The sequence below is a fragment of the Carlito syrichta genome, unplaced genomic scaffold (assembly GCF_000164805.1).
Source record: "Carlito syrichta isolate Samal-C Ts95f unplaced genomic scaffold, Tarsius_syrichta-2.0.1 Scaffold316209, whole genome shotgun sequence".
Taxonomy (NCBI): Eukaryota; Metazoa; Chordata; class Mammalia; order Primates; family Tarsiidae; genus Carlito; species Carlito syrichta.
Window position 1 is genome coordinate 430911 of NW_007260305.1, and position 23728 is coordinate 454638.

A 23728-nucleotide genomic window follows, 5' to 3' on the forward strand; every position below is an offset into this window, starting at 1 on the left:
TCAGGCAATCCACTCACCTCAGCCTCCCAAAGGCTCGGGATTACAGGCTGAGCCACCGAGCCCGGCTGATGCTATTTTAATACCAACAGCGATGAGCAGTTTTATTTCTGGCTACCTGGATGTTACCTTTTCATGATAAGGAAGGGAGATAAGCTCTCATTTCCTAAGACCCTTAGTGTAGACTAGCTAGGCTGATGGGTTGAAAATGTAGTGAAAATCTGAGGTGTTGAAGAGTCGCTCTTTAAAATAACTCTGTTACTAACAGTCGTGCTGTAAACCAAGCTCTTTATAGATTGAACAATCAATACTACAAGGCTGTGATAGATTTTCTAGGTAACAGAATAAAATAAAATAAATTACATCTTACAGGGTCATTAACACTCAATAAGGATAAACTGAAATTTCTTTCCCCCCTTCTGATAAGATCTAGTTGGGCCTTAAAAATGATAGCAATTCCATTAGGGAAAAGCACAGCATTCAAGGAACAGGATCCATGGATATCAGAGAAAAGACCTTGGGTTTTAAAGGTAACCCTGCTAGGCACAGAATCTTTTAGGAGAAAAGGAGGAAGGGAAAGGTCAACCTGCTTAAAATTAATTTTTTTCTTCCAAAAAAGCATGCCGACACCTGAGAAACTCTATGTAGCACAAACTTGTGTAGCTTGTCTATGTCATAAAGACTGTTCTAAAACTCCCTGTCTTTTGTTTTTATTTTATTTTGGAGTTGGAGTCTTACTCTGTTGCCCAGGCTAGAGTGCAGTGGCACAGTCATGGCCACCGCAGCCTCGATCTGCTGGGCTCAGGTGATCCTTCCACCTCAGCCTTCCAAGTAGCTGGAACTACAGGCACACACCACCGTGCCCAGCTAATTTTTTGATGTACTGTAGGGACGAAGTGTTGCCAAATTGCCTAGGCTAGTTTTGAACCCCTGGGCTCAGGCAGTCCTCTCACCCCTGCCTCCCAATGTGCTGGGATTGTAGGCGTGAGCCACTGTGCCTGGCCAAGCTCCCTGCCTTCTAACTGCCTTCACTGGGGCTGTCTGCCCTTCCCCCCAGACCTCTATATTTTATTGTTATAAAACTAAGTGATGACATTTGGATGTTACATATTTGTTGCTGTTTCTATAGCTCCTTTGGAGAAAAGGCACTATATAAATTCAATAAATAAATAAGTAAACACGAATAATAAAAATTCCTTCCTCAGATTCTGCAGAGAGAGCGAAAAGTCCTTCTGTTTTTTAATCACTGAATCACCAATCATTATAATGGGTGGGATGTATAAACCACAGAAACATGTTTAGAGCTTGCTATACTTTAACAACACCTATTTCGGAGGCAGGAAGCATGAGGAACAAAAGGGTTGTGTGTTTTTTAAGCCCAGTTGAATTATAGCTGTTGGAACAGTTAAGAAATAAATCTCCTCTCACCTCCCAGGTTTAAGCTTAGAAACGGATGAAAAAAGGAAGTGAGATGAGAAAGGAGCATGAAACTGAAATTTACACTTTGTCAAAAGACTGATGCTTCCTGAATGGAGTTTAATATAAAATCGGCCATAGGAAGCTTACAGCTACTCCACCCATGCTGTCCATGTGAAGGGTTTCTTTTCTGCACTGGTAATGGGAGTTGGCTGAGAAAAGATATATGTGGAACAGGGTGGATCAGAACAGATTTTCAGCTGGGATTCTGTACAGCAAATAGAAAACAGTATCAAGGTTTCAGAATGGACTTAATCATGTGGCCATCAACACGAGATAGCACGTGGTCACCGTCACAAGGTATCATGTGTTCATGGGGAGGTATCACGTGTTCATCTTTATGAGGTATCATGTAGTCACCATCATGAGTATCACGTGTTCATCATCACGAAGTATCACATGTTCAACATGATGATCACGTGTGTCTCATGAGGTATCATGTGTTCATCACAAGGTATCACATGGTCACCGTGAGGAGGAACTTGATGCCACTCTCACATCCTTGCATCATGCCCACCCCAGCTGCTCTCTTTCTCTTCTGCCTTGGCACGTGACTTCTGCTGCTGCCCCTTTCACTGGCTTTTCTCTCCCCTGGCAGAAGTTGGACCCTTATGAAGTTGGGGTCCTAAGCCTTTTAAGTATTTGCTTCCTGTAGAGCGAATGAACCCAGGAGAGGGGGCTTTGCTGAACGGGCAAGGAAGAGAAGAAAAAGCACAAGGAAAGGAGCGGGGAGGAGACTGGGAAAAGGCAGGGCCAGGGACATGGAGAGGGAGCAGCAAGGGAAAGGAAAAAAAATCATCTAGTCTCGAAATCAGTCATGATTCGGCTCCGCTGATGGAATGATGTCCTTGAGGTGGCCCCCTGCAAGGCACAGCATTCCTTCACTGACAACGACAGAACAGGTCCTTGGTCCACTTCAGGGGGCTTCCGAGGGCCACCTGACCTTAGAAAGGATGGGCTCACTGACAGCCTGAAGCATGCTTAACAGTCTGGGATGAGTAAGACGTAATTTTGTATTCAACAAACCTGTTAAATATTCATTTCCAAATGTGCCTGGAATCAAACCGGGCCATCAGAAGTCAGCATCACCAAGCAATTCTATCCTTCACCCCACGTTCACTTTTCAGATCTGACACATTTCCATTCCCCTCTGAACTTGCAATCTCCGGGCCTCTCAGAGAGGAGACATTTCCATTCTTTCCATTCTCAATCCTCCGATCTCTTAGAGATGAGGCAATTCTATTTTCACTGTACTGATTTCAGAAATACTGATAGGAAAAAAATAAATATCTGGTTTGGCTTCCCACCCTCTTGAGGATAAACCAGCTGTTCTGGGAACATTAATTACAGTGAATGGGTAGCTGATTTAAAGTTAAGGTATTTCCAAAAATAAAAAAATAAAATAAAGTTAAGGCACTTCCTTATCCTTATGCTTTATCTGGGGACTTTTGGGGTTGCATACCAGTACCCTCTTAATTATAATTAATTTTTGTAGTCTGGGAGAAAGGCACTTTTTCTAGTTGAATGTTCTATCCAGTGCTGTGCATTTATGAAGCTTCCATACCTCCCTCTCGTCCAGGGCCACTGTCATCCTCTTCTGGCTCTTGCTCTTCATCTGAGGGGATAAATGATCAGTATTAGCATTTCGTGGTCAGCAATCTCAAGTTCTTTACACAGAGCGGTCTCCGGTCTCTGAGCACACCACATTCTCTTCTTTAAGGAAAGTTTCATTACCGTGTTCTCTCACCTTCAAACCAGCCCTCTCCCCCTTCCTGTCCCATCCATCCATTAATTTACAAGCATTTTGAAGTGCTTTTTTTTTTTGAAGGCACCACCCTAGGAACTGGGGACAAGATGACAAGACTGTTAGGGCTCCTGTTCTTGGGGAGCTTCCAATTCATTGGATCATTTAGGTGCCTATTACTAGAATCCTAATCCTTCAAACTCTGTTTCTCCTCACCTTTCTTGAATTCTCTTCCAAATATATTACCTCTGTGCAAGCATTGTCTCTGGTTTTAAGCACTCCAGAGTTAGGATATTGGGGGGCAGGGGGAAGAGAGAGAGAGAGAGATGAAGTAGGTGTTTAAACCCTCTGTGATTAATTAGTCCTTAATGTATCCATCTTTGTTCAGCTGCAGCGAAGGCTGATCATGTACATAATTTTATGTTCCCAGTACTTGGGGCTTGTAGTTATCTTTTTACTGTTTTTATTCAGCCTGCCTTGTTCATTAGAGTATAAGCTCCTGAGGGCAGTTGGAATGGTCTTTTAATTAATTGCCATAGATCCACAATGGGTTCTCAGTCAATGACAGTGTCTAACTCCAGTCAAGTGTTTATATGGTCGAAGTCACAACATGATTGGCCTACGTTTCTTACCCTCATTAACCTGTTTCATCTCAGGCTTCGTATTATCTGATAAAATAGGAACTGGGCTTTTATAAAGAAAGTATGTGTACCAGAATCATATTTATCTGTTAGAGGCAAAATGAGCAAAAATATACTCTCTCTCGTACACACATGTACACACACACAGTCGACGGGGTAGAATAAGCAATGTTTTGAGGGCTGAACCCTTAGCTTCTCCTAGCCACTTTCTCTTTTTGGGACTTTTGGTACGTGCTTGTCTTACTTCTTCTTTTCTTTTCTTTTTTTTTTTAAAGTTGGGAGTTTTACTCTGTCTCCCAGGCTGGAATGCAGTGGCATGACTGTGGCTCACTGCAGCCTTGACTTTCTCAGCTCAGGTAATCCTTCTGCCTTAGCCTCCTGAGTAGCTGGGACTACAGGTACATGCCATCACACCCAGCTAATTTCTGATTTTTGTAGAGATGAAGTCGTTGCTATGTTGCCCATGCTGGTCTTGAACTCCTGGACTCAAGCAATCCTTTCACCTTGACATCCCAAAATGCTGGGATTACAGGCATGAGCCACCATGCCTGGCCTGCTTCTCCATAGTTTTGTCACTAAATGGAACCTTTGAGAAAACAGTCTGGGGCATTTCTTTCTTTTTTTATTTTATTTATTTATTTTTTTGAGTTGGAGTCTCCCTCTGTTGCCCAGGCTGGAGTGCAGTGGCATGCTGCTCATGGTTATCGCAGCCTCAACCTGCTGGACTCAGGCGATTCTTCCGCCTCAGCCTTCCAAGTAGCTGGAACTACAGGCGTATGCCACCATGCCCGGCTAATTTTTAAAATTTATTGTAGAGATAAGGTCTTGCCAAGTTGCCCAGGCTGGCCTTAAAACCGTGGGCTCAGGCAGTCCTCTCACCTTGGCCTCCCAAAGTGCTGGGATTATAGGCGTGAGCTACAGCGCCCCACCCATTTCTTTCTTTTTAAATCTAAGGTTATAGGGCAATATGAGTTCTGGTATGTCAAACTAGGGGTAGTAATCGCCAAACTTACACATAAGAAGAAGTTGCATAAAAACAGTATAAAAATATGTTAGAGTACTACAGAATATTAAAGAAGTAATTGATGTCATAAAAAATGTCATCACTCTGAAAATATAAAAATAAAGAGATTAATATTCCGGGAAAATAAATCACCTCTTTCCAAGATTAAATAGATACACACACATATATATGTTATACACACACACACACACACACACACACACACACACACACACACACACACACACACACAGTCTGTCTTCCAAGATACTATGGAGAAAGGAGCACTTTGACCCAACAATTCTTATCTCAATGTGCGACCTCACAGCAGAGAATTTCCTCCTTACCACCTGTGGTGCTTCCCCAACTCCACCGTGAGGAATAAAGATGTGAGATAATGGAGGAGTGAAATAGAATATAGGAAATAGATGATGCTGAAATAAATCACATTAAATGCTATTCTTTGCACATTGTCTTCTCATTACTTGTCCACTTCCTTCCTTCCTCTGTCGTGATGCTTTTCCTTTCTGACGTGGGACTCATTTTACAGGACTGAAAACACCAGAGCCAGGGCTATGCCTCCGTTTTAGAGACAACCAATAATTTGGACAGAGGCAGCTCTTTTGCTGATATCAAACAACTCAGTCACAAAGACCAATAATTTGCTGTGCTTAGGCACTTTTGCAGAGAGAGTTTATTCTACCTCGGCTGTCTGTGCACAGTTGTCTCTTCCTCCCAATTCTAATCAATGTAAATTGGGTCAGATCTCCGCTGTGAATTACAAATTGGATCCGAAGTTGGAGGGTCACTGTGCCTGCTATTCCACCTCCTTCCCACCACCATTAGATGGGAAGCTACACCAAAGATCTTTTCTAAATAAATCAGACTTTATTGTAAAACTTGGCCACTGACGAGACATAACCTCATTAGCATTGATTTTAAAATAAATTATTGAAAGTGGCTTGCCTGCTCTTTGCATTTGTAAAATGGGGGAATGTAAATGTATTTGCAACGATAAAAATGAAAACTAAAACTTGATTCCTTTATCTTTTCAGGCAACAGCACTTAATCTCGTCCTGATATGAAAATGGAAAAACAGGAATTGGTTCTATGCAGTTCAATTCCAGACCAGGTACTCTGATTTCCATCGCACCTTTGGAATCACCTAGAAAAAGAAAAACGTTGGCCATAGGGTTTATATATCATTTGCCGCCATTACTAAGCTCCATGGTGATGGAGGTGAATGAGGGAGCTTCAATTCCCACATCTGTTCTAACTCTGTCCTTCCCCAGTGGCTCAAAGTGGGCTCAAGTCACAAAGCTTTGCTACTGATGGGTTGGATGCTGCGCCTCTAGGTCTTTGAAAAACTGAGTATAGAGCACTGTCACGTAGTGAGGAAAGCACACCCTTCCATCCCTCCCCAGGGTCAGAGAGCACCATACAAATGGAGAGACATCTGATTTATTTTGGATCCTTCCACGAAGCCCTACTGGTGTCTTTCAAACTCCAATGTCAAAACAACTGATTATATGGCAACAGAAAAAAAGAGAGTGGGTTACATTTCTCATTTTTATTCATCTCTAATGCGAGGCTTTAATTTTAAGAGACTATTTTGAAAAACATTTTTTAGGCTAAAGAGCTTGTTGTACTTCTTTATAAGAATATTGTTAGGCATTTTAGCATTACATCTTCGGAAATACATCTTCATTTAAGAGAGAATTAAAATTTATGTGCTAGTTCAACTTTAAACAGTAATAGATTATAATGGTCCTTGCTCCTAACAGGGCATATGGGACCCCAACCTTACATAGGTTTTAAACAAATTAACCTCTAAAGATTACTGTCCACTTATTACATTAAATGCTCTACTTGATCCCCAAATATCTCATCTCAACTGGGAAAACAGTGGAAGAAGATTCTGTTAACTGTGTGAACATGTAAGAGAACCATGGGGCATCGCAAATGAGCATCAGTATCCGGAGAGTCAATTTCAATCAACATTCTTGGCACAATGTCAGGGACACTAATGAGAGGCTGAGAGGAATAGGACACTGAAACCACCTCGGAGGGACAGAGAGGAGCCAGCTTCTCATGACACCTGGCTGCTTTCTGAAGTGCTGCTCTGATATCCCTCTGACATCCACTAAACTGATCTTAGAAAGAATAACATTTGAAAAGAATGGTTAGATCAGAAAGAGGGGAAATCACTTCCCCAAATAAAGCAAAGTGACAAAAGCTTAAAAAATGCCAACTGTATCAATGTGCAACCAGATGTCAAGGTGCTCTGGTGACAGCTGCAGCAGAAATGCAGACAGACTCAGAGTGCAAAGGGAACATGCAGAAAAGTAGAAATAAACTGCTTCCCGGCATGCACAGATATTTTATAAATCCATGGACATTACAGCACCTCACCAGACAACTTGGAAAATGCAAGCAAGATGCTAATAATGCATTTACGTCTATTGTGTATTTGGTAATCTCAACTGTTAGCTTGAAATGTCTGTAGCCTATCTCCATGGCATGGTTTTGATGTATAAGATATTAAACTTAATTTATGCTAACTGCAACACTTGGAATGCACTGAATTAATTTCACAAGTAATAACTGAGCACCTACTAATTGGGGAGAAAGACTTGAACACAAATCACTGTGGTAAAGGCTGAAACAAAGCTGAATTCCAGTTGAGTATGTGGGAAGGCGTCACTGAAGAGCACATTGGAGACGAATGTGTAGGATTTCACAGGCTGAGATCGAGGGGGATATTCTAGGTAGAAGAAAAAACATGGTTCTGTGTGGCTGGGGCTTAGTGTGCCTGGGAGTGAGAGAGAGAGAGAGAGAGAGAGAGAGAGAGAGAGAGAGAGAGAGAGGGAAGAGAGAGAGAGAGAGAGAGAGAGAGAGAGAGAGAGAGAGAGAGAGAAGAAGAAGCCAGGATGCTTGGAGGAGGCCAGGTGATGGTGTTGACTCTTCCCTCATGCTCTTTCTTCATAAACTTTGCAGTTTTGATCTCTGTTTTTTCCCCCTTCCTGTGGGTCTGGACATGGATACAGGGGAAAAACTAATTCCACAGAATGCTTGTTTCCATTTGACTCAAATTTGTAGAAAACCCAGTAATATGAAGCAATCTGGTTTCTAGGTCTATAAAAACACCCCGGGGCAGTGCAGGCAGCATCGGAATGTGCACAGAAATTCCCAGGGAGGGCTTCTCCTCTCTCTTTCTGTTCGCTCTTCTGAAATCCCTCTGGAGAACGCAGCCAGATTCCGTTGCCATTGCAGCTGCTGCCAGGCCCCAGTTACAGCGCTTCAGTGGTCTCAGGCGCCTTGCTGGACTCCAGCCTTGAGGCTTCAGACAAAGAGAAACCTGATTAAAGTTGTCCTTTTATGGAATCTTGAATCATGGAACTAGGTCTATGCTGGCCTGTAAAATAACTTGGAGGGGAGGGCAGTGGCGTTGGTGAGAGATGGCTCAGAAAAGCCTCCCATTTTCTACATATTGCTTTAGCATTTCTTTGTGGCAGTTCCCTGCAGTTTAATCTACTGCAAATGAGATCCTAAAAATCAAGGGCCCCCATATGCTCAAACGGATGTTCAGAAATGCCACCAGATACCAAGCTTGAAACCATATTTTCCAGGGCGAACATTTTTGTGGTCTGGATGGAAACCTTGAATGCTCTGGTTTTTGCCTCACAGGGAGAAGACTGCTAGTCACGTGGCAAATGCTAATTATCCCATGATTAATGTGATGCTGTGAATTTATGTGATGACCCCTACATTATTTTGACTAGGAAGAACTTTTTTCTATTGACTTGGTATGTCTTCCACACACTTTCCTCTCTGCTAGGAAGCCCATCTAAATTACACTCTGGAAGGGAGCTCTTGCGTACATGACTCTCCCCATAGAGACAGCGAGGGCTTGTGTGGGCCCCGACCCAAAGAGGAAGATTAGCAGAACCATCAATGCTAAACATCCTCCACAAAGCACATTTACCTGTTATGATGAAACAAATGTTGGAGGCCCAAGCCATTTGACCATTGATGGGTATGCAACGTTAGCACAATCCAATGTTACTGTAGGCTGTCCCTCCACCCAGCACCTGGCCTCGCAGTAAAAACAAACCTGAGCAGAAGGTGTGTTTCACATTCCATCTGCTCAGGAATTTTAATTTCACCTGCTTCTTACACAGAACTGGAAAGGTCCAACTCAACTGTCTTGGGTCCTGTTGGTGAGGGTGGGGACCTAGCCATACCTTGAATGCTTCAAGGAAATAATAATTCCAATTTAAACACCACCACGTCAGTAATAGCCAGTATATCCCGAGGGCTCTGTAAACCAGGCTCTGTGCTAAGTGCTTTGCCCATATCAGATCTATACTCCTCACCACATCTCTCTAGGACAGTTACTACTGGTTTCCCCATGTTACAGGTGGGACAGACAGACAGAGTGCAAGTAACTTGCTCGAGTTCTCCCAACTAGTAGGCGGCAGAACAGATTCATCCTGACTTAGAGCCAGCATTTTCACCGGGAATACCATGTTATCTCACACCACTGCTTGGTAGGTGGTCTTATGAGAGGGTGGCAGAAGGGAGGCAATGTTAGGCTCCCATCACACTCCTTCTCAGTTCCTCAGGACTGGCAGTGTGGCACATGCAAAACTCAAATAGCAATTTCAGAAGCAACAGCTGAGCGGAGTGGACAGGAAGGTGGGTGAATGGAGACTTGTGGCTGAAATATTCATGCCATAATTAAATGCTAATAGATCCCACCTCCAACACTGTCTGTAAGACCTGTGATGGATAGAGACTTTTAGGAAAGAATCTGTTGACTGGGTTACAGTGTCGGCCTTTGAAGACTTGTAGGCAAGTTAGCTGCTGTTTTCCTAACCTGTGGAAAGAGACCCTGGTTTTCCTACTGTGTGGCCTTCCACACTTCCAATGGGCAGCTATTGTGGGTGCAGGGTAAAAACTTTCTTTGAGAAGGCAGATCAGTGTATGCCATCGTGTCCACTCCAACAACAAGTTGGTGGGAATTTTGGAGGAGTGCCCTGATGCCCTGGGCAGTGCTGCAATGGCCAAGGGTAGTTTAGGAGGCAGGAGAAAGATAGTCGTTCAGAAGCCAATCATACATTCACGGCTGCCTCCACCCCCATGGGGTAAGGCGATGTCCCAAACTCATCTTATTTTCTAAGGCCTCTTTGCCTTCAGGCTCCTTTGCTCTGTGTCTCTGAGCACCAGCCCCACCCCTCCCTGACTCCTCTGACAACCAAACATGGTGCATAAAAAGGTCCTTTTTTCCCACCACAGAAGGCTGAGTGGTTCAGTGAGGTTTTCCCAGAGTGCCCTTCCACAACTGTAGCCCAAAGTGGAGCGTCACCTGGATATTTCCCCAGGCCTGGGCAGGAAAGAACAGAACAGGAAGCAGAGTGAGCTCACAGGAAGATTCTGGCCAAGTTGGGGAGTGTATCTCCTTTTAGGGAGTGTTGTGAATTAGATCCATTTCTGCACCCTGCTGTTGCAATGGAGCAGACTGTGAAAGGGAAGATTCTCAGAGGAGCTGTGTTTTAATGTAGCAATTTGATTCAATTTTCCACTCTATAAAATTACCCATCACTGCTCGTTGCTTTCTAACAGACACCTTCACTCTTAATTTAACAATCCTATCGAATTCTGCCAGGGAAATTGGAAAAATTTATCACCTGTGAAATTTTATTTTCCTTTGGTTGTATCTGTTTTTGTAAAACTTCATTAACGACGATGACTTGCTGAGGAAATTATCATTTTTTTTTAACGTCAGACACAAGAAATGGCTCGACCTCAACCAAGATATCATTTGCATAATAAAACACAACAAAAAGGCTGGAGAAGTCGGGACTGGCAGAGGCTGGAAGTGCTAGGAGAAGAAGCAGGCTTGCCTTGGTGGGTGGGTGAAGTTCCCAGTAGGGAGAGGCTGTGTGGCCAGAGTCCTGCCCCTTGACTCAGGAAGTAATGACATAGCTTCTTCCCCAGGGAAGAGATCAATGCAGCATGGAGAGGACTGAATCCTCTTCTTAGGAAATTTTGCAGTGCAAGTTGCTTACTGATGATGCTTTTAGCAACCAGCCCTATCTTCAGGGGCTTGAGTGTTAGATTCACCTTAGTACCTAGGTTCATCTGGGATTGAGGTTTACATTGCTATAAATTTAGGCTTAACTTGAATTTCTCAGCAGAGCACTGAACTCCTGGCAAATTTCCACAGGAACGATCTTTCTGAATGGACTTGAAGATTCAGTGTTCCTGTGGTCTAACTACCTCACAATTAAAAGGCTCAGGCTTCAGTTTTCCATCGTCTGACCCCCACTGAGCTCTGCACTGTTCACCAGCTGCTGTTATCCCTACCAGAAGTGGCTATGTGGAAGCAGTGATGACTATACACTTTTTGAGATACTAGTTACCATGCCTTTGGACAAAAAGAAATATATGGAATAGACCAGCTGTAATGATGGGCAGACAAAACACGTTAAGCTTTTCTTTTTTTTTTTTTGAGGTGGAGTCTCACTCTGTCACCCAGGCTGGAGTGCAGTGGCACGCTCCCGGCCACCGCAGCCTCATCCTGCTGGGCTCAGGTGATCTTTCTGCCTCAGCCTTCCAAGTAACTGGAACCACAGGTGTGTGCCACGCCCAGCTAATTTTTTGATTTATTGTAGAGACAAGGTCTCACCAAGTTGCCCAGGCAGGTCTTGAACCTCTGGACTCCGGCAATCTTCTTGCCTCTATCTCCCAACGTGCTAGGATTATAGATATAAGTCATCTTGCCCAGCTATGTTAGGGTTTTTTTTTTAAGAGATAAGATTTGATTTGTGGCATATCTGAACCCAATAATGAATTGGGTTCTACTGGGTTTTACTGTATGAATAAAAAGGTCTGTCAGCATGTATATATTTTAGATTTTTGAAATCCTTCATAATTTTGAGGCAGCCTTCCATTACTCTCACAATTACATGGAAAAGAAGTTGAAACTAGAGAGTTTTAATGACTCACTTCAAACTCACAGTAAGCCAACGAAACATGAGTATTCTGGACTTTTTTTCCTTGTTGGCATGTGTAATAAGGTGATTCACATGGCACAGATGTAAGACACACCCTAAAGTTTTCAGTTACACTTTCCAGCCCTGTCAAGAATTCCTGAAACTAGAAGATAATCAGAGGACAAAATTTCTCACCTGGTAAGACTTCATAAATTTCTTCTTCTTCTTTCTCCCCTGTAGGCTCTTTTATCCCCACACTCCCAGGCAAGATAATCGGTCTGCGCTGGGAACCAGAATTAAGGGAGCCAAAACCATCAATATCATCATACATCTCTTCTTCCTCTTCTTCCTCCTCCTCCTCCTCTTCATATGGAATGGTTAAGGAACTCAGATCTGCCAGGGCAAAGATGAGAATGAATCAAATACCTTGAAAAAGAAAAGAATAAGGCAGGGAAGGAAAGAGGGAGAAGGAGGAGGAGGGATGAGAATAAAACATGTCAAAAGAAAATGAAACACTAGGTTAAGTGCTGTTATTTCTATGTGGGCCTTGGTGGCAGGAAATCTACAGAAAAGGCCAGACTAGCATTGCATCAGGTTTAAACCATCAACATAAATCCTTTCTCGCAATAAAACTTGATCAGGGTGAAGCAGCTCTGAAAAGTATGGGTGTGTGAATGGGAACACAAGGCAAAGGGAGGAAGACAGGCCAGAAGAGGAAAAGCCAGCATGCCACTCACGGCTCACCAAGCAGAAAACTGGAAGGCAAATGAAGCCTGTGGTCCTCCCAGGGGCACAGAGCCGTGGGAGCTAGAGTGGCTTCTGTAGGGTGTCTGAGCTGTCAGAAGCCCCTCTCCCTGCCATCTCGCTGCAGAATTTCAGACAAATTTGTTTGCAGAGAGAAAAATGGGCGAAAGTGGAAGAGAAAAAGAAATGGGGGCTGGAAAAATAGAACAGTAATATACAAGACTTTGGGAGTGGTTGGACAATGCAGTCGCCATGTCCTTTTGCAACTGCACAGTCTGGCTGACCTTAAAGTGGGTCACCGCACAGAGGATGTTGAGCCGATACAGCACTGGGGAGTGCCAGGGCAGGGGAGGGAGATTGGTTTTTTATTTTAATGGGGAACTGGGAAGGTACATTCTCCAAAGTACAGTACAGAGTGCTCTCTGAAACCCTGCTGAGGGCCCTCTGCAGGATGGGCGAGTGCCGTCGGTGTACTCTGGGGGAGGAAAGGCTGGAGAGACATCCGATGTTCATTTCCAAACACAATAACACTGTTTGGCTTGATTAGGCTTTTAATAAAGATTTTGCAACCATTTTCATTTGAGTTCTGGTGCCACCACATATGAGGAAAGGATCAAAGACACATTTGTGGCTGAAACCATATGTTATTATTTTGTTTGTTTTAAAATAAAATGGAATGAATAATTTCTTCAATGTGGGATTCTGAAAGTACCACAGGGTACAGCTCAATAAAGCTGCTTTGAGTTTTATTGAGGTTTACACACTTAGGGGTATATTACACGCATAAATCCAAGGCACCTAGATGAGTGTACCCTGTAGTCTTGCCATCAATGTTCATGTTTGCCTAGTTCCAGTCTATTATACGTGATGCTGTTGGTGGATGCAATAGTTTGTTTTTGTGAGAGCAAAGGCATAAGTGAGTAGAACAGGCAATGCTTGTAATTAAAGCTCTGCTTCCTTCTTTTTCTCCACAATAAAGTCTTATAGCAGAATAAAAAACTGAGAGGAAAAGTCTTGGTGTTTCTAGGTTGATGTGCTTCTTCCTAGGTCTTGAGCCATGTATTAAGTTGGTGTTTCTGCCATTCCGTAGAGGCAGGATCCTGCCACGATGGCATATGAGGGTTATCCGATGCCAAGCGACACACGCTCAAGGTTGGCTATTTCTATTAATACCTGCCAGGCCACTCCCAGATAAGGCTTCCTGGGCCACTGTTCCTGCTTTGCCTGCAGGCTGGCCAGCAGAGGGTACTCTAAGAGCAGTCATTTAATATCTTCAGGCAGGACTCTTCCCATCCCAGAGCAAGGAGTATTTTATTGTGACTTGGGAAAGAGCAATTTGTTTTTAATGTCCAATGTCCCTGAAGGCCACCTCGATTAGTTTAGATTTCTACTTCCTCCTAGGAATGAAACAAGAAGATTTTGAATCTCAATTGCAACTAGATGACTTTAAGTTGGATATCACATCTTTCCTTTCCAGAATATAAGGGGTTAGGAGACACTGAATTGGACTGAGCTATTTTTAGTGTCTTTTTTCTAGTGACTATGAATATTGCAGACTTGCCAGTAGGCAGGTAGATGCGCTGTGTTATCAGAGGACCACTCCAGGTTGATGACAACTTTACCTTCTGATTCACATATGATACTATTTATCTTTATAATATGGGTGGTGTGGTAGGAAAGGCAGAGGCGAGAAGTGACAGAAATTACATACTAAAGCCTGTAGGTTATATGTATGCAACATAACTTCAACTGCAAACCCACCAAGTTTTATTTCTGCAACATTGACACTTACCCTTTAATAAGAAACTTATTTGATCCACCCAGTCTCTGGCTTCCGCTGGACTAGTAGCTGTAAACTAGAGAGAAATTAGTGAGTTAATTTATCATCTTCACTGATATTTCATGAATCCTGATAGGAAGGTGCAAAGGGAGGAAGTGAGTTTCAGAGTCAGGTTGAAAGCTCAGGATTCTCTGCCTGTTTAACGTGTAAAGACCAAATATTTCACTCAAACTGGTTTTTTTTCCTTTGGCAATTTTGCATACCCAGAGATGACAGCTCTTTGAGTCCAGACATTCATGTCCATGTGCATTCATTCATTTGATTATCTCTTCCTTCATCAGGCATTTATTTGAGAAAAGTTTACAGAGAAAAAAGGCAAACCAACATACACACATGACATGGGCACACTACAAAGGACGTGCATATGACAACAACTGGATGTTGAGGGGAGACAGGGAGCACTTCCTGTTGCCTGGAGTAGGCTTGAAGTAATACTGTTTTGGTTCAATCTTAAGAAAGAGTTGGTGGAAACTGACTGGTGGAGGGAGATGGACATTTCAAATAGGAGGATCATTTGCAAAAGGCCAGGAATGAGAAGATCATGGATGGGGAAGCAGGCAGATCAGCTTGACTGAAGAACAATAAAGATGAAGTTGGAGAACTGAAGGTCAGAGAAGAGTTGATAAAAGGATGCTGAGTACTAGGCGTTCAGACCTAAAGAGTAGGCAATAGGAAGTCACTATCAATTCTAGCAAAGGCTGGTGGGGGGGGGGTTCTTTCAATTGTTGTGAGCAGTAAGGATTGAAATAGAGAAATCTGGAGATAGAGGACCAACTAGAAATCTGCTTAACTAATCCTCTGGGTAAGTGATAGGAGCTTAGCTATATTGATGGCTGTGGGAATAAATAAGAAGGGAAACATCCAAAGGATATTGTAGAGAAAGAATCCACAGACCATGATAATGATTGGATTCAATGGACCAAAGGAAAGTAAATAAACTACATTCTGATTCACAACACAGGTCAGTCGAGCATGGGTCTTTGGTATTTTTAAATTTTAAATGAATCAACTTGAAATAACTGTTTCTGACAAATATTTTAATTATCTGGCCATTAGGGTAAGAAAAAGATACATACAATAAGAGGAAATGAGATTTCTGTATAATACTTATTAATAGACATTGTCATTCTTGGTTTCTTAAAAGCACATGTCTAATCAAACATTTCTAGATATTGATTGAGCCCTGTTGTATAAACTTTTATCTGGATGTGCTACCATCAGACTTTAATAATAAAAAGAACTAGATATATATTCAGTACATATATCTATATTATATACTCAAAAAGAACTCTATAGAAAAGTTTTAATTTAAAGTTTTAAAAAATTCGGAAAATTGCATAATGAAGACCTGCATTTTTGTCAAATTCAGGGTTAAGATACTGTAGAAATATAAAAAGACGAATGCTAAGAAAAATTGGAAGAAGTCAAAGGGTTATTAAAGTGGTTAATTTAATCTTGGCATGGTTTTTCTCTTTTTCAAAAGTTAGCTAAAGTTTTTCTAAATTGCTTTAGCAAATGTGTGATAAAATAAAAATTACCAACAATCAGGAAACAGTATACACACATGCGTACACAAACATATATTTTTGGTAAAAATCACCATATTTCCATGGTCAGAAATGTTTTGCTTTGATTAATTTTATAATAGGTAATAAGTGCATGAGGTAAAGATTTAAAATGTATACAAATGAACACAGCAAGGACTCAGTCTTTCTTGTCCCGACCAGGTCCACGAGTTCTTCAGTTATTCTTGTTACTATTCAATAACAGGTCTCACCAATATTTCAGAAATCCTTCCAGATAGACAAAGCATCTACACATGAGAAGGTTATTTTGGATAGCAGGATGAACACGGGATAATACATTAGTTTTTACTCTATGGTTAGATTTTCCTTCTTCTGTTTTGTGGAGGGAAGTGAAGATTATCAGTTGAAAAATAAAGAGAAGGGGAATTAAAGCTATAAAATCGGAGCATATAAGTGAGAAATTGGGTTGTGTACTGCAACAGACAAGCATGTCACCTATGGCATGAGACCGAGATGGGGAGGGAGGGAGGGAGAGATGGAAGCCAAGCAAAGCCAGTATCCACAGTGAGAGTGGTGACAGAGGGAAGGGAGGGCGTGACATAGCAAAGGTGAGGGCATGTCAAGAGAGAGGGTCTTAGATGGTAAGAAATGAGCAGGTGACAAAGAAAGGCTGGAACCCAGCATAGCAACCATGGCTCCCATGCAATACAAAACAAAGCTGCAACACCAATAAGGATCCCCATCTCCTCGGTTCGTCCTACCTCATAGCTGCGCCTATCCTGGGAGGTCAGCTCGAAGCAGGATTCTTTCTTGGAATCTCTTCGCAGGTGGGGGGCCATCCGCACACTGTAGCCCTTAATGAGGAAGGTCCCTTTGGGCTGCTTGCCTGCAAGACAGGAAAGCTCCCTGTATCCCTAGAGAGATGCAACTGCCAAGGGAGGGCATCTTCTCTGGTATGTGAAATAAAAGCTCAGAAACAGCTGTAACATCCCCGAGGAACCATAATAGTCAAGGAAAGGTTATTAGGGAAGCTTAAGAAGAGGCGACTGCGACAGTGAGGCAGATATCACTGCCAAGCTAGGGAAATGCAACATGAAAGGTTATGTTGCCAAAGGAGTGCAACAGAGACAGGGAATTTATTAGAATGTTAAGAGATCTATAATAACAGAGTGAAGGAATTATTACAGCAGAGAGAGTGTGGCTGTACACGTGAGGCTCTCGAAAGCTATTACAAAGCTGAAACATTATTATCAAGGCCCACAGAGCTCAAATCGAGGGGAGGGACAGCAGTGCAAGGGGGCATTAGGAGGTCCCAGAATCGCCTCTCATTCCCGATGTAGCATTTGGGCTAACCTGCTCTCCCCCTCTCCTGCTGGTCAGATGGGAATGTATGCTAGTGGGAGAATAATTAAAACTCAGTATTCTATCCTCCTTCCAAGAGGTCAAATTAAGAAGAAGTAGAGTACTGTTGAGTATTATGAGAAGATGAGAAACGGGATAAAAGGAAAGTGAAGGAAAGGAGAGACTATTCTGCTTGTCGCTACTTTGAAAAGACAAATAAAATGTTAGAAACAGAAAAAGAGGTGGTGTTTGAGGATTTTGTGTCGTCACTATGTGGGTCAGGCAGTACACACAGGGACAGGGAACAGGAACCACTGTATCTGGGTAAGGTTTTGTGCTCTACATTACGTGAAACGAGTTTCTTAATAAAGACTTTTTTTTTCTTTTTCTTCTTTTTTTGAGTCGAGGTCTCACTCTGTCGCCCAGGCTGGAGTGCAGTGGCACACTCATGGCCACCGCAGCCTCCACCTGCTGGGCTCAGGCAATCCTTCTGCCTCAGCCTTGCAAGTAGCTGGGACTACAGGTACGAGCCATGCCTGGCTAATTTTTAAAGTTATTGTAGAGATGAGGTCTCGCCATGTTGCCCAGGCTGATCTTGAATTCCTGGGCTCAGGCCATCCTCTTGCCTCAGCCTCCCAAAGTGCTGGGATTAAAGACATGAGCCACCGCACCCAGTCAATAAATACTTTTTGTTGATGATAATGATGAGAAGAAGAACGGTAGTGGGATGACAATATTTTTTGAAAAGAAAAGAAGAAAAAAGACTCTGTCCTCACCTGGTTGAGCTAAAAGAAATACACAAACACTGTTCTTACTAAGAAAATGTCCTGGGCACAATAAGAACTAACTGGCGAGAAGGGAGCCATGCAACAGTGCTTTTTGACACCAGAATCTTTTTTGTTAAAGTATCTCTCTTTGTTCTAACTGGCCACTAAAATGTTTTGTTGTTTCTTTGGTCACCAGATTTTATTTCACCCTGATGGCAAAATGGTCAATAAAATATCTCTGAGTCGCTTGCTCTTGCCCCCCGCCTCTCTCCACAAGCGTAGAGGATTCTGAATGAACAGACGTGATACCTGGTTTTATATCTAGGAATATAAACAACTAGAGATGCCGAAACCTTCTTCATGTGTAAAAGAAATAATGAAAATTTTTACACTGACACAAACGTTATCGTAGTTTGAAGGTTTAAAGTAAGCAAACACCTGGCTAGGTTGGATGCCCAGAATTCAGAGGAGAAATTGTGGTTGCTGAATTTTTTTTGAGTTGGAGTCTCACTCCGTCACCCATGTTGGAGTGCAGTGGCACGCTCGTGGCCACCCCAGTGTCGACCTGCTGGGCTCTGGCAACCCTTCTGCCTCAGCCTTTCAAGTAGCTGGAATTACAGGCGCGCGCTACCACACCCGGCTAATTTTTTGATTTATTGTAGAGAGGAGGTCTCGCCAAGTTGCCTGGGCTGATCTCGAACTCGTAGGCTGAGGCAATCCACTTGCCTCAGCCTCCCAAAGTGCTGGGATTACAGGTTGAGTCACCAAGCCCAGCTGGTTGCTGAATTTGAGAGTGGCCTGGGAGTCGGAAGGACATAGGAGACTTGTTCAGGTTTTGAACTATGCTGCTATCATTTCCAAGTAGGGCTTCACACTTTGCCCCTAGATGGGAAAGGTTCTGAGGAACCCAAGATGGTGAGTATCAGGCGAAGTTCTGTGATAACTGCTGTAGGAAGAAAGGCAAAGTGAGACAAGTGCCACCAAGCCAGGGACAAATCTTAAGAATTCCAAGTCACTGCAGTTCCTTCTACTACCTCGGTGCCAGAGGTGCAGGAAGTCCAAAGGCAACTGGGCTGATTAACTGATTAATTCTACACTGGATATCCAGGCATTGAGAGAAGACTAAGTTTGGGAAAGGAGGAATCAAGAAGAAACAGAAAATGATTGGAAGGAAAAAGAAGGGTCTCCTCAATCTGTATAACTATTCTCTGTATAAAAGTGGCAGAGTACAAGGAAAGTTCCTCAAGAATTGTTGCTTTATTGACTTTGTTTCCTTTTTGCTCCTGGGGTAGTCTAACTCTGGAGAAGGGTTTTCCCTATTTGAAAGTTTGCATTCATTTACGATAATAATTTTTAGCTGTTACTTATTTATAGATGTGTCCAATTGTGCTTATATCTTCTGTTCCTTCTCATGAACTAAGCAGTTATGTTAAACATGGATTGGGGGGTCTAGCTCATGAGTGTTGACTTGACTGAGTCAGTTTCTCATTAAGAAACTGTCTCTGGCCTGAGTCAACACTTTGCTGCTGCTGCCATCTGATTGATGAGGGGTGTCTCTTGGGCACAGCAACCATATGGGTCTCAACACTCCAGGGTTCTAGGAATGCCCACTGGACTACTTCCCAGTAGTCAGTAGGATCCACTTTGGAGCATGCTCTTAGAAAGACTGAACTCAGCCAGGCACAGTGGCTCATGCCTGTAATCCCAGCACTTTGGGAGGTGGAGGTGAGAGAAATGCCTGAGCCCACGGGTTCGAGATCAGCCTGGGCAACATTGTGAGACCTCGTCTCTACAATAAATCAAAAAATAAGCTGGGCATGGTGGCATACACCTGTAGCGGAAGGATTGTCTGAGCCCAGCAGGTTGAGGGTGCGGTGGCCATGAGTGTGCCACTGCACTCTAGCCTGAATGACAAAGTAAGACTCTGACTCAAAAAAAGAAAAAAAAAAGCCTGAGCTCTAGTGTTCTATTTTTGGACCATTGTTTAAGCTGTGTAAATCTTTCTCAGAATTAATTTTTTAAAATAATATTTTAGCTATGTTATTAATGCTTATAAATATTTCGAAGTTCTTTTTTTTTTTAATCTGGAGTCTCACTCTGTTGCCCAGGCTGGAGTCCAGTGGCACACTCACGGCCACCCAGCGTTGACTTGCTGGGCTCCGGCGATCCTTCCTCCTCAGTCTTCCAAGTAACTGGAACTAAAGGTGTGCGCTATCACGCTCAGCTAATGAGGTCTTGCCAAGTTCCCTGGGCTGGTCTCAAACCCACGGGCTCAGGCAATCCACTCCCCTCAGCCTCCCAAAGTGCTGGGATTACAGGCTGAGCCACCGAGCCAGGCCAGGAACAGTTAGTTTTTGATAAGGAAATAGAGTAATTTAAATCCCTTGAAAAAGAAAATCTCTTTTTAGTTGTAAATTTCAAACTCCCTATCCAATCTTGGTAAATTCTAATGGGAAATGAAATAACTGGACAGGAGGGAAGGGGAAGAGCAAGGGACTTTGGTAATCTGCACTCTAGAAAATGAGCTGGAGCCACTGGGCTGTGTCGCCAGGATCATCCTCTGTGTGGAGGTCTGCTTGTTCTTTTTTAAAATGCCAAAACATTCTATTTTGATAATGTCGTGTTATTATTCATAATAAAAGATGAGCCTTTGATATGTTAGTTATACTATCCTAGTGTTTAAAGGGGAAGTAATTTCTAAAGTGAGCTCTAGTGTTTCTGGTGATGGGCAAGGTATTATCTGCCCAAGCCTATTTCTTTCCTAAGCATGTTCCTTTATGGGTGTTAGTTAAGGACTGCTATCTTGAGATCTAAGTGCTTGAGAATTTACGAAGTGCTGCATCCAGGAGTGAGAGGCTGCTGTGCAAATGAAGATCACTTACTCTTCTCATTAGCATAGTAGTAGAAGAGGCCTCTGCTGACAACACACCATCGCTTCTGCCACTCCGATCCAAAGAAACTATGATCTAAACAGAACAGCAGCAGGGCACATAAATTCAGGTAACTACAACCACAAAGAGTCCGTAAAATCCAACAACACACAGTCCAGTGTGTTACTGTTTTATGTCCCAGGTTAATGGACTGTAAAACTCTCCTTCTCACTCCCACAGGTTATCCCACGGTGACTCAGTCCAGAGGACCAGCTCAGCTAAAGGTCCAAGTTCTGAACAGGGTTGCCAGCTCTGCGCCCACAGCTGTCTTTTCTATCCAGTCGCCTTTATGTCTTTCAGGTTCTAGCCTCATTCTGTACTTTCCAAATTCTCCACGGTATCTTCAGGTATTGCCTTTGGCAAACCAAAATGATTCTCCAGGCCGTGGCCACGAAGAAGGGTTTTTCTGTGCTAAACCAGTTTTCCTGTTGAATGATAAAACCTAAGAATCCAACCCTTGCAGTACTTGCTTTAATTGAATGAGTTAAGAGTTGGGCTTGTCTGAAATTTGAAAGGAGGCTGCTTCACATATGATCTAAAACTAGACTCTTGGCAAAACAGATTCACTCCTTAGGGGAGCACACTGAGAAATGAGGACAAGAATATCAACCATTTAACACATTTTATTAAGCACCTGTTGGATACCAGGCACTGGGGACACAGCAGTGAGCAAGACAGAACCAATCCCAAGCCGGATGAAGCTCACAGTCTCCTGAGGATTTGAACCATCTCTCTTCAGCCCACATATAAGTACCAGACTTTTTTTCTTTCCTTGTTCTGCTTTTGCCTTATATTTGCCTAGCAGGGTATTTATTGGGCACAGAGAAGGCAACTGATATGTTAGCCCTCTTTTTTCCTTTTCCCTTCCCTTTCTGGAATGTTCTGCGATCTGTGTGTCTGAACAATACCTTTGCTTTTCTTCTCCAAGTATCCTTGCTTGATGATGTTATCAAGCTCTTGAGCTCCTCTTACGATGTCTTCCATTCCTAAGAGGAACAAAAGCAAGATGCTGTGTTGATACTGAACAATTTTCATTTGTTTAGGCTACTCTGGGTAGGCCACATTAGTGACAGAGTACAGAAGGGCAACTGCTTAAACACAGCACAAAATAAAACAATTTCTGTATGACTGGGGAAAAAATTAATTTTCTTTCTTCCCAATTATACCTAATGCTAAAATCAGTTAAAATTATCTGAACATACCTTAGTTTGTAGCAAGGGGAGGTAGCTTAAATACGTACTGATTGGCAGGAAAAGGACTCTAGGGAATTAAGAATTTGCTGTAGATACAAGTTCCAAATTGAATAATCCACATTGAGATAATCAAAAGTCAAATGAATAGCTACTAGCACAGACGAGCTTTAATGAGTGATAGACTCCACCATAAACGTAGTCGCTTCAGAGGGAGCAATAAACACACACTCAATTTTTTTCCCCCAACAAACAGAAAGCCACCTTTGTGAACATAAATTTTATTAAGTTCATACAGGAAGGGTTATCTATGCAAGATGAACTTGGAAATAACTGCCAAATCCTGATTTCTTCTAAGAATGAGAAAGGGTCTAAGAATTGCAGACACTGTGACAAAGAGAAGACTGACATCAGCCTCTAATTGTATGCTGTGAACATTCTTGGCTTTCAATTAGTCTCATCAGGTATAAATTTATTGAGAAGTCAAGATCCTAATCCATCTTCTTCCACTGGGGCTTATACTTACTTTACAGAAGGGGGCAAAGGATAGAGACAAAGACGAAGGAGTTCACTCCTCAAAAAATAAAATGAAAGAAGAGTGAAAAAAAAAACTCTTTAAAGAACACACTGTACATTTCTTAATTAGACAGAACAAAGGGAGGGGGCTGGCAGGATCTTGATAGGTATTCTTTTTAGTCCTCAAACCCAAATCTCTTTGGAATTGCCTTAAGACGTTTACAAGGCAAACCAAATACAAACAAAGTTAGTCAAAATATGAACCATATATGAATCACCTGGGCCACGTGTACAGTATCTTGAGAATTTTGGGTGAAATAAAATTTTTTTCAAACAACTGCTTTTTGAACATTTCCTACGATAATATTTATTCAGTGGTGGCTATGAGCTGGCACTTTGCTCAGTGCTTTACCTACTTTTTGTTTAAAAATAACATTTTAAGCCAAGTTAAAATGTAGTTAAGGTTACCTTTTGCTTCTAGCTTAGTTTTTACTTCAAGCTTACTTTTGGAAGTGTAGATCAGAGGAGCCTCTTTTTCTTTTTAAAATGTGTCTACCTGCCTGATTCTTTATCCAGTTGGTCCTTATTGTCAACTTCCTTGTTCATGGACTATTTTCATTTATGTGTTTCACAGTTAGCAAACTATGTGGCTGCCACAAATCCTTCCAGATGGGTCCCAGGGTACACGCATGGGATGAACAGCAGCAAAGGAAAGTTCATTTTTCTAGCATTCTTTTATTTCTCCTGCCCTTCTGAAAATGCTATTATCCCTCCGAAGGTACTTTCCAAGAAAACAGCAGCAGGTTCTACTGAGGGGGAGGCACTGATGGGATGAGGACCAGCTATGGTGGAGGAGGCCCTTTTGAAGGACAGTCCATCCCCTCTGAAGTGCTGTCAAAAAATTGCTTCTTGAGGCCTAAAAATTAAATGAAAGACACAGGGAATAAGAAAAGCAGGATTCCCCGAGCTAAGAGTTTCCGTCTCTTCTTCCTACAATTTTTTTTTTTCTTTTTTA

At 42.5% G+C, this 23728-nt stretch overlaps 1 protein-coding gene across 1 annotated transcript in view; it reads right to left on the reverse strand.

Moving 5' to 3' along the window:
• Positions 1-23728, reverse strand: part of SKAP1 (src kinase associated phosphoprotein 1) — a 113928-nt gene that overhangs the window by 38021 nt on the left and 52179 nt on the right. Inside the window, exons 2-7 of the mRNA XM_021706930.1 lie at positions 21916-21993; positions 20960-21043; positions 16731-16855; positions 14396-14459; positions 12055-12252; positions 3038-3088 (exon numbers count right to left, since the gene is read on the reverse strand). Of these exons, the coding sequence (XP_021562605.1) occupies positions 3038-3088; positions 12055-12252; positions 14396-14459; positions 16731-16855; positions 20960-21043; positions 21916-21993 (600 nt within the window). The remainder of the gene's footprint in view (positions 1-3037; positions 3089-12054; positions 12253-14395; positions 14460-16730; positions 16856-20959; positions 21044-21915; positions 21994-23728) is intronic.